The 14033-nt window shown below is 52.6% G+C and overlaps 1 protein-coding gene across 1 annotated transcript in view; it reads right to left on the reverse strand.

Annotated features, from left to right (window-relative positions):
* The window catches only part of USP4 (ubiquitin specific peptidase 4 (proto-oncogene)), a gene marked incomplete at its 5' end in the record, with an annotated part of 29901 nt that overhangs the window by 10040 nt on the left and 5828 nt on the right, over positions 1-14033 (reverse strand). The window contains 10 exons of the mRNA XM_014538992.1: positions 670-753; positions 1673-1897; positions 2869-3027; positions 5567-5740; positions 6003-6120; positions 6844-6984; positions 10314-10375; positions 10502-10647; positions 11470-11596; positions 12992-13122. Of these exons, the coding sequence (XP_014394478.1) occupies positions 670-753; positions 1673-1897; positions 2869-3027; positions 5567-5740; positions 6003-6120; positions 6844-6984; positions 10314-10375; positions 10502-10647; positions 11470-11596; positions 12992-13122 (1367 nt within the window). The remainder of the gene's footprint in view (positions 1-669; positions 754-1672; positions 1898-2868; positions 3028-5566; positions 5741-6002; positions 6121-6843; positions 6985-10313; positions 10376-10501; positions 10648-11469; positions 11597-12991; positions 13123-14033) is intronic.

Consider the following 14033-nt stretch of genomic DNA (forward strand, 5'->3'; position numbering starts at 1 on the left):
CGGAGCGAGTGTGGGCTCTGCCCGAGAGAGGCGGGGGGGGAGGAGAGCTGACGGGGACGGGAAGTCGCCCAGAGTCTCTGACATGTTCTTGGGCCGGAAGTCTCCAGGCCCCCTCAGCACAGGGAAGACGGACCACCCACAGCACCACTGCCTGGAACCAGCAGCGGAGCAAGGGGAGTGGAGGAGCAAGGGCACTGACGGGGCTGTCCCTCATGCCCGGGGGGCGCTTCACTCGGCCCACCTCCAAACCAGCCAGGTCAGCAGACAGCCCAGCTCGGGCAGTTGTTTCTAACACAGATTTCTATCGAGAACATCACCATGTCACACAGACATCAGAGTTCGGGGCAGGAAAGAAGTTCTACCTCCTCTTATAAGCGAGGTTATAGGAAGGGGTGGCAGAGCTGAGAGCAGAGCCCTCCTCCCGGCCTCCGCCCATGGCTAGTGCGACCCCAATGGAGGAGAGCTGGTGTCCCCAGACGGGTCTGGGAGGGAGGGTCTCGGCAGCAGTGTGCACCGTCAGCAGGGCCAGGGTCCTGAGCATCCAGACGCCATCACCTCCGTGCCAGCCAATAAGAACCACCCCCCAAAAGTGGCTACAAGGTTGAAAACAAACTCCAAAGGACTCTGAAGTGCCCCCACCGGCCGAGGGCACTGCCCGCCCTGCCTTACGTTTTCTGCAGCAACGCCAGACAGCCGGGAGAGAGCCTCGCACAGGTCCGACACGGCGCCCATCAGCGGCACAGTCACGCGGTACTGCAAAGGCGAGACAGGGGGTGAGGAAGAGGCAAGGGCGCCACAAAGGGCAGGAGGTGAGCCGGGAAGAGCATGCATGTGCGAGGGCAGGAGTGTCCTTCCAGGAACAGTCTGCAGTGAGGTCAGGCCAGACAGGCGGCCAGCAGAGCCAACAGGCAGGGCTTCTGCACCAGCACCCGCCTCACTGTCCGGACAGAGCACAGGCGCCGGGCCAACTCTTTCCCTCTGAACACAGCTTTATTTTATGTATTTATTATTGTTAATGTATTTATTATTGATTTCAGGGGGGAGAGGGAGAGAGAAGCATCAATGCTGAGAGAGAATCATTGACTGGCTGCCTCCTGCACGCCCCCCACTGGGGATCGAGCCTGCAACCTGGTCTGCAGGCCAACGCTCAATCCACTGAGCCACACCAGCCCGGGCAACACGGTTTTATTTTATTCTTAACCATGTTCTTCGAAGAACTATTAAAATTATACAACTGCCAACCAGCCCCACAGGCACCTTTCTTTAGAGATGAAGAAACGAATACCAGGAAACTCAGCAGTCATGCAGTGAGCCACCTGGCCTTTTGTTCCGGCCGAGCTCTCCTGGCTGACTGAGGGGGAACCTGACCAAGAAAGTGCCCTGCTTCTGAGTCCCAAACGTTCAGATTCAAGGACCACCGAGCCGATGAGCCAGGCTCCTGCGGCTGAATGAAGCACGGGGAACGGTGGCAGAGCAGCCTGGAGCCCTTCACCGAGGCTCTGAAGGATGGGGTTCCACGAAGGCCTGATGGAGGCCAAGGGCACACTTAGGCAAGTGCCAAGGGCTTTCCGTGGCAGCTGATGAGCTTCTGCCGAGGGAGATGCAAGCGGCCCCACTCTGGGTCTGGAAACCACTCCAAACGGAGGTGCTGTGAGGGTGCGCAGGCTCTCACCTGCACAGGTCTGCAGCGGGGGTCAGCGGGAACCAGGAAGACCTCCATGACGCGATCTTTCTTCAAGGGCAGCGGGAGAGTTAGATAACAAAATGGGTCAAAGGTCACAGAAACCTTAGCACATTCGGGGCAAACCAAAGTAGATTTGAAGAGACCGTGGAATGTGTCCACAATCACAGAGTCATTCCTCAGCCGATGATTCTCCCAGGCCTCCTTTGCCACCACCTGGAAGAAAAGAGAAAGGAGAAATGACACCGACAGCACCCTCAGTCCTGTACCCCTGCGTCCACGGTGATTCACAGCGAAACCCGAGACGGAGCCCTGGGCGGCGTGGCCCAGCTGGCTGGCGTGTCCTCCCAGGCACCAGACGGTTGAGGATTTGCCTCCCGGTCATACCCAGGTTGCAAGTTTGATCCCTCGTTGTGGTGCATGCAAGGGGCAACCAATAGATGTTTCTCTCTCACATCAATGTCTCTCTCTGTCTCTGTCTCTGTCTCTCTCTCTCTAGAGTCAATAAAAAACGTATCCACAGGTGAAGATTAAAAGAAAAAAAGCTCTGATGGACCATGAGGCAGCTCCACGCCCAATCACACAATTGAGGTGTTGACAAGGCATCGGTCTGGCCTGTGATGGGAGACGTCGCACTGGGAGCACTGTGGGCACACAGACCTGACCAGGCCAGCACTGCCTCCGCACAGGGCTTCCCAAGCTCCAAGCCCTTCAGTGAGCCTTTAGCTTCTAGTGGCTTCTCCTCTAAGATGTAAATGTACTTTAAAGTATCCATATTGGTCACTCCACTGTGACAGGGTAACTTATACACTAAGTTCCCTTTTCATAGATCAGAAGATCAAGGTAAGAAGTGAAATGCCCTAGTAATATTATAGAAACTATTTTGAGCGCACACCACGGGCACTGTACGGTTCAGCGTGCCCCAGTCTCCGCGTCACCAATGAAATGATATCAAACTGACTTCGATATGAAGACGCCATGAGGGAGCAGCAGGAGCGACCTGAGCAACCCTCTCGCTCTCTGACCTGGAATGCATTTCTCTACCAGAAGCCATGGCCACATCACCAACGACAACAGGCAACCAGGGCCCTGGCACCAATACTCAAAAGAACCAAAGAACGTCCCTGCGACTCTCACTAGCAGGCAACGTCTCTGGAAGACTATGTTCAAAAGTCTCCATGACACACCGCGTCCGGCCGCCCATTGGCGTCCTGCAGCTCCAGGTAGGGCTTCTTCTTCACGCGGTTCAGGTCTTCGTGCAGCCCGTCCAGCAGGAAGGCGAGCAGCTCCTGGGAGTCCTGCTGCTGGTAGCCAGAAAACTGAGGGGCGAAGCGGCCCACCTGGGTCTACGACAAAGCAAGGGCATCGGAGGACATAAGAATACGAGTCAGGGAAGTCAGACAGGAAACTGTCATAAAAAGTAGCTCTGCAGCCCTGGCCGGGTTGGCTTGGAGGTTAGAGCATCCACCCAAGTACCGAAGGGTCTGGGTTTGGTTCCCGGTCAAAGGCATGTACCTGGGATGCAGGCCCAGTCCTGGCCTGGGCCGGGGCATGTGCAGGAGGCAACTGCTTGATGTGTCTCTCTCACATGGATGTCTCTCTTTTTTCTCCCACCTTCCTTCCTTCCACACTCTCTAAAAATCAATGGGAAAAATATCCTGGGGTGAGGATTAAAAAAAGAGAGAGAGAGAGAGAACAGAAAGCGCTGCAGTGAGCTGGGACAGGAAGGGGCATCTGACTGAATAGCTCGATTAATTCCTCCAGGGCCATAAAGGGGATGGCAGTTCTCACCAAGAGAGGCCTTGGGTCAGAAAGCCGGGATGACAACGGCTCTGGAACCTGGCCACTGCCCAACAGAAGAGCAAAGGTGGCCCCTGAGCAGCCCACCTCCTAGAACGGACATGAGTGCTGCTCCAACGTCTCTGGTTCAGCCTCCGGAAGAGCTTTACAAAGGGCACACAGCAGCCCTGCTGGCCTAGCGAATACCGTGTGCCGGGCGCTGACAAAGGGCACACAGCAGCCCTGCTGGCCTAGCGAATACCGTGTGCCTGGCGCTGACAAAGGGTACACAGCAGCCCTGCTGGCCTAACAAATACCGTGTGCCTGGCGCTGACAAAGGGTACACAGCAGCCCTGCTGGCCTAACGAATACCGTGTGCCGGGCGCTGACCTACAGGGCGATCCTCAGAGTGTGCTCCCCACCAGCAACACCAGCCTCGCCGGGCAGCGTGCTGGCAACGCACATCCCAGGCCCACCCAGACCTGCAGAAGCGGAGATTCTCATGAGCCTAAAGCTGGAGCCACTGCTCTCCCTGTGCTAACAGCAGAGCCACTAACCACATGTGCACTCCGACTTTAATTAATTAAAATTAAATACAATAAAAAATGCAGCTCCTTGCTCACCTACCACATTCCAAGTGCCTCGTGGCTCCCACACCCCACAGCGCAGAGCGATGTCCGTCATCGAGGAAACGCCTCGCTGCCCCATCTCTCTAAACACTGCTGTTCATCGTCTGTTGCCGCGAGCACCAGCCCAATGTGTTGTTACCCAATGTAGTCTCTTTATGACTTACTATGTGAAAATAACTTAATTATATTTCCCAGGAATTAATATGACCATGGGGATGAAAAGAATTAGCTTTCAATTTCAATGAACCATCTAAGATTTTAACTTTTTCAATGAACTAAGGTGCTATTCATGTTTCCTCCTGGAATCAAATATGCCTGTCTTTACCATGTGCTTCATGAAGGTTCCTGGAAGCCCAGGGATGCAGGCAAAAGAGGATTTCCAGATTTCAAAACATGGAGGCAAGGTACCCCCCTCAGCAGGAAACACATTTAGGGCAACGGGAAGACCAAGCTACTCCAAGCGCCCACTGCCGTTTGCCCATCTCCTCCTCAATTTTCTTCTTTTTTATTTTTTTAAGATATTTTTATTGATTTCAGAGAGAAGGGAGAGAGAGAGAAAGAAAGGGAGAGGGCGAGGAGGGGGAGGGAGGGAGAGAGAGAGAGAGAGAGAGTCTGGCCTAGCAAATACCCTGTGCCTTGCGCAGACAAAGGGTACACAGCAGCCCTGCTGGCCTAGCGAAGAACATCGATGCGAGAGAATAATCAATCCTCGGCCTCCTGCATGCCCCCCACCGGGGATCGAGCCCACAGCCTGGGTATGTGCCCTGAAGGGTAATCGAACCACTGAGCCACACCAGTCAGGCCTCCCCAATCTTCTTTCACTGCCCCTCACATCACCTTCCAGTAATGCCAACCCCATTCCTAACTCAGGGGGCCCAACTCAAACCACTGTGGGTATAGGTTCCCGGCTCAGAGACCTGGGAGCAGCTTCAGAAGATACTGGAACTCAACTTGAATTTTTAGGGTCCGGCTTAAGCTGCTGGCTGTTTAAAGGTCGGCACCACAGAACACAGCGTTCTGAGCAACCAGCTGATAAAAGACTTCTCAAGTACCCCAGCCCAGAGGTGGGGCTGAGGTCATGAAGGTAAGTCACTAAATGGCTGACCAACAGGAAAGAAGGGTCTGATCATGTGGGGTTTCTAGTTTCAGATTCCATCTTTTTAAAAAATATATATTTCTATTGGTTTCAGTGAGAAAGGGAGAGGGAGAGGGAGAGAGAAACATCAATGATGAGAGAGAATCATAAATCAGCTATCTCCTGCACACCCCACACTGGGGATCAAGCCCGCAACCCAGGTGTATGCTCTAACTAGGGATTGAACCATGACCTCCTGGTTCTTAGGTCAACACTTAACCCCTGGCCCACACTGGCCAGGCTCAGATTCCATCTTAATCTCAAAATGCAAGCAAAAGAACGCCTCACGACAGCATGACACTGGTCTCCCCCCATGGGGCGGGGGCACAGGCATCGGCCCACCTTGAACATGCGAGGCGCCACGTGAGCATCCCTCCCAGACCACATCTGCTTAATGAGTTCTGCGTAGGCCTCTGCGATTTCGCCCTTCATCCCCAGAGGGTTGTCTCTGTTGATTTCGGCCTCATACTCGTCTTTGAGGAAGTAGTCCGTCAGGGGCGCGGTGTTGCTCAAGCACTGAAAGAGAGCAGGATCGGCGCTCACACCCTGCTGGAGGGCACTCAGAGGTCCAGGCAGACCCCGTTCTAAAGGGCCAACCAGGGTCAACACCAGCCACAGGGAGGACTCGGCACATTCTCTGAAAGGCGCCCACAGGAAGGCACAGCCTCCCAGAAGGCCACGCTGGTGCGTCACCTTGCAGCTAACCTCCCAGGTGATGGTCTCAGGCCACTCCTACCCACGTCCACACTAGGTCACAGACTGAAGCTCCCCCCTTTACCTGCAAAGCAGAGTTCATGAAGCAGGTGTTCCCCAGGTTTCCAAGTCCACAGAGCCCCGGTTGGACATGAGACGATGGGGGCTCCTGACAATTATACGAAGCAGAGAAGCCAGATCCACTGGAAAACACAACCCACATCACCAATAAAAGCGAGCGCTGCACACACGCCCGCAGGACGCCTTTTAGGGCTGTGCCAGGGCCTCTCGAATTGTCTGGTAATAACCCCACGATACAAGCTCTCTCTCCTCCCCTCTGCAGCCCCAGCCACCCCCATCCCCCCCTGCCATTGATGTGATAGGAGAGCAGGTGGTGAGCACACCCTGAGGAAGAGAAATGCTATGTGAATTCTGCACTTTCAGGCTGTAGCAAAGGCTAATCTGTATCCTCCAGAAGGCCAGCTGCCAGGTGACTTCAGGAAAAGAACACCGTGGCTACCATGACCAAGAGCTTGCACCTGCCACCACCTCCAGGCCACACTCAGTCTTGCCTGCGCCTGAGAGCGAGTCCACCCTGTCTGTGCTGCGTGGCAGAGGCTCCTGAAGCAGGCAGGGCTCTCCCACAGCGAGTCACCCCCTCGGAGCTCCTCTGCCATAGGCCAGCCCTTCCTTTCCCAGTGACCCCATGACCACCAGTGACGTGGGCTGTGGGACCACGCCAGCTGGTGGGAGAACAAACCACCGAAGTCAGTACAGGCGGCACCCTTCACTGTGAGCACGGAGTGGAGCAAGAAGCCACACGCGGCAGGTTCGAGTGGGAACCGGGGCCCCCGAGCTTAGTGCAGCAGTGCAAGAGCTCAGAAAGGACTCAGAGGGAGGGAGCCGAGTGAAGGGCCTGCTCTTACCCCCTGCCGACACCGGAGCTGTGCGTCCCAGAGGTGTTAGTGCTATCACCATTGGCAATGGGAGAGGCAGACACAGAGGAATAGGGACTCGCTGATGATTTTGGAGAGGTAGTGAAATTTCTGCTAGGCGCAGTGCTTGATCTGGGAAAGAGAAGCAGAAACAATGCTACTGACTTTTAGCAAAAAGCAAGCCCTATTTAATGCCTTAGGTCTCTTCTCAAGAAATACATATCCTCTTGCCTGGCTGGTGTGGCTCAGCGGTTGAGCATTGATCCATGAACCAGATCACAGTTCGATTCCCGGTCAGGGCCCCAGCCCGGGTTTCAGGCTGGATCTCCAGTAGGGGGCGTGCAGGAGGCAGCCCATCAATAATTCTCTCCCATCATTTGATATTTCTCTCTCTCTCTTCCTCTCTCTAAAATCAATAAAAACATATTTAAGCCCTAACCGGTTTGGCTCAGTGGATAGAGTGTCAGCCTGCGGACTGAAAGGTCCCAGGTTTGATTCCGTTCAAGGGCATGTACCTTGGTTGCGGGCACATCCCCAGTAGGGAGTGTGCAGGAGGCAGCTGATCGATGTTTCGCTCTCATTGATGTTTCTAACGCTCTATCCCTCTCCCTTCCTCTCTGTAAAAAATCAATAAAATATATATTTTTTAAAAAAAACATATTTAAATAAATAAATGTTTTCCATATTCAATTATTTAAATTGCAAAAAGCCTATTTTCAAGAAATTAATTGGTCATTCAACCAATTCACCTGGCCATGTACTGAGTCTTTCAGGAGGATAAACCACAAGTTTGATCCTCATGAGCTTCCCTGAATTTTAAGAGTTACCAGTGAAAGACACAGAAAAATAGCATAGAGATGAGTTACCCAAAATACTTGTCCCAAACTCAACAGCTGGCCCTAAGCACACCAGACAGAAATGGCAATGTGCTTTCACTACGCAAGGGGAGTGCTTTTCTTTCACAAATTCACCAAATGTGAGGAGCCTATTTCAAACTCCTACTTCAATATTTTCACAGCATCTTAGTTTACATTTATTCCCACTTCCAGGTTAATTCAAGAATTGCCCCAAATAGTCAATAGATATCAATTTTATCAACTTTCTACTAAAATCCATATAGAAATATGCAGAAGGAGAGTGAATCATTCTGCACTGTGTCAAATGGTACAATGATGGCTTTCCTTCCAGATGTGGAGTTATTTTTAGAGTACAGAAACCGATGAGAGCACGCAGTCACAGCACGCTGCCCAGCCTCATGGGATCTGGTGTCAGCCAGGGTCCCTGTGAGAAGAAAGCAACATGTGGCCGGATAAGGAGTGACCCTGTCCGTAGCCCCGGCAGCAGTGGGCAGAGGTCAGGAGACCACCTGGGGGCCTAAAGGGAACTGAGTTCTGCTCCACACTCTGAAGTCCCAGCGAGGGAGAGGGAGAGGGAGAGGGAGAGGGTCTCCCAGCCTCTCACCTCCCACCTTCTCGGACCCTGAACACCACTTGCTGTGCTCACAGAGCCTTATCTTCACGCTGCAAAGGAGTCCAAGAACTCCAGACTGCTGGTGAAGGGAGACCCATCAGAGCCAAGGGCACTCCCTGCCACCACGCAGCTGACCTAGGCATCGTTTCAGGTTTGTCCCCTGGGGTGCAGGCATCCCGTCTCCTACGCCAGCAGAAAGTCACTGTCCAAGGCGGGTCTGATGTGGCAGTCTCAGTTCTCTCAGGGGTGGAACAGGTGCCACAGGAGCTGATGCAAATTCTGACATACAGGACCTCAAGGTGTGTGGTCTAATACTCCCCTTCGTAGTAATTATTTACTGGTTATTCTATTACCTTTAATTTTTTTTTTTTAATTTTAGAGACAGAAGAAGGGAGAGACAGAGAGACAGACAGAGAGAGAAAAAGAGAGAAACATCGATGTGAGAGTTACACTGATCGGTTGGCTCCCATACACACCCTGACTGGGGATCAAACCTACAACCGAGGTGCATGTCCTGCTCAGGAATCGAACCCGTAGCCTTCCAGTGCATGGGATGATGCTCCAACCCACTGAGCTACACTGGCCAGGACTATTCCCTTGAACTTCAAAGAGCAAAAATCCTTATAAGCCAATTACAAATATCCAAGACCTGTCAATTTTCAGGTTGAAATTAAAGAAAAAATAACACAAAATTTTATTTGACAATTGATTAAAATGTTCTAGAAAATACTGTCAGTAATTTTTAGAGTAAATTCAGTTGAAAAGAAACCCAGTGATGAATATACATAAGGATACTGTTTGATTTGCTCAAAAATGTACATGATACAAAGTCTTTTTAAACTACACCCTTGACAAATCAAAAGCAAGACCCGTGTACAGAACAGTGACTGGTGTCTAGGAAATGCTTGGGCCATCTGTCCTCAGGCACTTCACAGCACATGCGGGGGCACTGCAGGCTGGGACACAGGCATCCGTGGGAGACAGCTGACTCTCAGGTGCACCTATTAGGTGAGGGGAGACCTCACCCTCTGTTGTGCATCTCCTGCCACCAACATGCTGAACACACAGGCCACACCTCCCAGAAAGGATCCCTCTGCTCCTGAAAGGACTCTGGCCAGGCCTCTGGTCTCCCGGCCACTTCCCACCAGACAGGTCCTGCTTCAATTCACGTCAGTTGGTCTCAATTGCACGTCAAGCATGCCGAGCCCAGCAGGAGGCCCTGGGACACGCGCAGCCTGCACCCCTTGCTCTGCTGCCCCGTTCGCTCCTCAGATGCCCTCCAGGCTGCACGCTGCTCGTAGGATGAGCCCCCCCTGAAGACTAATCTCAATATCCAGAGCCCATGTGGCCTTAGTACTGCCTTCACAGCACCCTCAGCTGTGCCCTCCCCACACCAACACTAGTCCCCCGCATGGGCGCGCACTCAGAGCTCTGCTTCAGGAACACCAGCCCCTTCCCCGCTGCGCAGGCAGCCTTTTGAAGGGGACTGCGAGTCGGCAGATGTGGCTCCGTGGTTGAGCATCAACCCATAAACCATGATTCTCAAAGGAGCTATGAACCCATCACTATGCACAGTCACTGTCCAAGGCCTGACTGAGGAAAGGGAGCCAAGCCCAACACTGTCCCATGACCATCAGAACACAGACCCTGCTTCCCCAGCCTACACCATAAGCAAAGTCCATCCCTTCCTTCTGCCCCTTCTCAGGACATGCACAGCTCCACACCCCGCACGGGCACCTCCTGAGACAGAGGTGCCTGAGCCTCGACAGAAACAAAGCCACCTCCTGCCTCACTCACAGCCCTGACCGCTTCCCATGGACGCTGCCCAGACGCTGCCCAGCAAAGGCCGGCGCCTGCAACCAGGACGACAGCCTCTGGCTATAAAGTCAAATACATTTTTTCATCCAAGAAACGTTTTCCTCAGCCTGGTAACTGCCTTAGGAAGAGTCTCTCACACCTGTGCCCAGCCACCGGCAGATACGGTCACTTACTTTGACTGCAGGGTCTGCCTCGGCCACGTGCCATCCTCGTTTTGGGGCTCAATGACTAGCACCTGAGAGAAAAGGAGAACCACATGTGGAATGTGCAAACCACCTCCCTTCAGACATGCTCAGAACCAGAGATGCCTGGCACCCTCCCCCCGGCTGAGCCGCCGGCTGGGCAGGCCTGGCCCGCCTACCTGACCCTGGTACAGCCCCGCGTCCTGGACAGTGTTGTCGAGCTTGCTCAACTGCTCGTAGGTGTTGCTCATGTACTTGTTCCACAGCCGCGTCTCCCGCTCCGCAGGGATGTTGAACAGCTTCCGCATCTCCTTCTCGATGGTGGCTGGGGACAGGCAGGAAGGTCGCTCAGGGCTGCCTCCAGAGGGAAGGCTGCAGACGGCCCTGGCAAGCGAATGCCCACCCGCCTTCCTCTTCGAGGGCCACAGGACGCTCGGGATCAAAAGTTCTGACTGACCTCAGGCCAACATCTTCCATGGGCGTCCTCTGGCCTCAGGCCTGGAAACGTTCCCTACGCTTGTCCTTCTCTGATGATCGGGTCCCATTTATAGCCCAGAGCAACACCGAGAAGTGAGAACACTTATCCTTGGAGTTGAGACAGATCTGGTTTCAAACACTCGGCTCTGTCACTTTCTCCCTGAGGTTGTTTAGTAAGTTACTTTAAGCTCTCTGAATCCGAATTTCTTTTTTTTTTTAAATATTTTTATTTCAGAGAGGAAGGGAGAGGAAGAGAGAGATAGAAACATCAATGATCAGAGGGAATCATTGATTCACTGCTTCCTGCACGTTGGACCGAGCCCACAATCCAGGCATGTGCCCTTGACCAGAATCAAACCTGGGACCTTTGGATCCGCAGTCTGACGCTCAGTCCACTGAGCCAAACTGGTTAGGGCTGAATCCGAATTTCTTAATCTTTACCACCAGATGTCAGGTGGGCAGGGACCATGCCTGGTGTTCTACAGAATATGACTCTCAGGCTTAGCTCCCCGCAAGAACACCCTGGGGAGCAGCTCCCAGGTCAGGACTGGTAACCCCAACCCGAGATGACCTGGTAATACGTCTGAAGAGGGCACCCAGCCTCCCTCCCACCAGCCACAATGCTCTGCACTCTCTCCAGTGGGCCCTAGAGCCCGGCCCAGCTGCTCACCGATGGTGTCGGCCTTGCTGAAATGGCAGCTCAGCATGTTGGTGGGGTCACTGTTCTCACAGAGCTTCAGTTCCAGCAGATACACCTCCACCTTGCAGTGCTTGACGAACAGGCCGTACTCCACGACCTGGGAGAGAGGCGCGGGTGAAGGGGCAGCCTGCCACACCTGGGCAGTCCTGGAAGCAACATGGCTCAGCGGAGGCAAAAGGCAGAATCCACCCACATGATAAGCACTTTCCTTAAGTGATCAGGAGATCAAAAGTTCAGATTTTAAAAAAATATATTTTTATTGATTTCAGAGAGGAAGGGAGAGGAAGAGAGAGATAGAAACATCAATGATGAGAGGGAATCATTGATTGGCTGCCTCCTGCATGTTGGACCGAGCCCGCAACCCAGGCATGTGCCCTTGACCGGAATCGAACCCAGGACCCTTCGGTCCGCAGGCCGATGCTCCATCCACTGAACCAAACCGGCCAGGGCAAAAAGTTCAGATTTTTCAAGTCACTGGCATCTGGCCTAGGCGTTAAAAACCCTTTTCCACTCATTAGGACCAACCAAGAGCACCAGGATGGAACCAAAGCTGGCAACGTCCCCCGCACGGAAAGGCACTGTTCATCTCTACTCGGGGATCACGGTGCCTCCCTTGCGTCACAGGCGTCTGTCAGAGTTAGAGGACCAGAGACTATGGCCATAGCCCTTGGCAGGACACTCGCCACATGGCAGCACTGGGCAGCAGGGGACTTCTGCAGGAAGCTGGCACGCGCCTAAACTTGTGATCCTGAACCCTTTTCCAGGTTCCAGGTTTCAAGCTGGAGAAAAAGAAGGTAGCTCTGGCCTACTGACTCTTAGAAGCATGGCTTCAAGACTACAGCTCTTTCCTCCTCTGCTAAGGAGGGAACAACACTCCAGGCAGAGAAATTCACCCGATGCCTACTAGTACCTATCAGCAGGCACGCAGGCTCCTGTGACTCCCCCTGCGGTAGGACAAGACAACTACAGGTGGGCGTCAGGGTGGGAGTCTTCTCCTGAGTCCTGTCTACCAGAGGGCTTAACAATCTGGGTGTTTACCCCAGGGCCTGCCTTCCTTCAAGAGGCTATTCCTCTCTGGGTTATAAAAACCTGCTTTTTGAGATATTCAACTGTGTGGCCAAAGGCACGTAGGCACAGGGGAAAAAGCAGAAGAATCAGCAAGGCTGTGAGATAAACAAGAAGCAGTGCATCCCCGCATGGCCATATGACCCCAGGTGAACTTGCCCTCATGCAGCAAGTGTTCCCATGGCACCGCTAAACACAGCCCACGCCACTGCCAGCTTTGATGTTTGAAGGCCACTCACTGTCACTTCCTAGGTGAGCAGCCTCCCCCATCACCACTCACAACCACAATTCCCTGCAGAACTAGAAAGAAGGCCTCACACACCTCCATTCAACCACTTAGGCACATCCAGTTCCGCAGAACCCAAGCCCGTGTCCCCCAGGGAGCAGTGCGACACTGACCAGCACGTGTGATCATGCATGTACTCACTTTTCTGACGATGGGCTGCTGGCCTTCTACGCAGCCATACCAGTTTATTAGCTTATTCCAGGCCTCAGTTGGGACCAATACATAGTCCAATTCATCTATTAAATGTTCTTTCAGGGTCTGACTCTCAGGATCTGAAAAAGGAAAACAGCTTATAATTCACTGCTCTTCTCCCCAGAAATGTTTGTTTTACAAGATTCTTTTGTCTTTTTCCAGAAACCAGAAAAGTATTTCTCAGAACAGTACAAACTTACAAAATTCTGTCACTGGCCAGAATAGAGCAGACCTGACTATCCTTGGTCTCTAGCCATGTTTTCTGAACATTTTATGAGGAACTGGTGTTCCTTCTAGGAGGTTAAAAGAGAAAAGCTCCAACTTACATTCCCAAAGTACATGCACAATTAAAATGGCTAATTATTATGAACATTTAACATAATATCCTGATAGTGAAACTGCATTGTCAGATGTTGTCTTCCCCTCAAGACTTACTAAGAAAGCAAACAAACAAGCCACTGAACTAAGTTTATTTACCAAGAGTCATTGAGCCCATGCAGTTTTCTTTTTTTTTAGTATTTTTTTATTGATTTCCGAGAGGAAGGGAGAGAGATAGAAACATCAATGATGTCAGAAACCCAAGATGGTGGCATAGGTAAACACCGGAAATTGCTGCCTTGCACAACCACTTCAAAAATACAACTAAAAGACAAAACAGACATCATCCAGAACCACAGGAAGACTGGCTGAGTGGAAATTCTACAACTAGAAGGAAAGAGAAAAGCACACTGAGACTCAGAGGAGGTGCAGAAGTAAAGTGCAGAGATACGGAGCCGTGCGTGGAAAGGGCTGGCAACTGAGGACTCGGTTGTCTTTAGGGCGAGTCGGGGACCCAGACTCATACGGGGAGAAACTGGACTGTCTGGCATGGGTAGGAAATCGAGGGCCGCTTTCTCTCAGAGGTGCTGCTAGCGATTACCGGGACGATTACTGGGACGCGGGGCCTCTTAAGGTAGGACTGAGGAGCAGCCATAGCTGCTTGCTCTGCCCT

Source organism: Myotis brandtii, unplaced genomic scaffold (assembly GCF_000412655.1).
Source record: "Myotis brandtii unplaced genomic scaffold, ASM41265v1 scaffold207, whole genome shotgun sequence".
Taxonomy (NCBI): domain Eukaryota; kingdom Metazoa; phylum Chordata; class Mammalia; order Chiroptera; family Vespertilionidae; genus Myotis; species Myotis brandtii.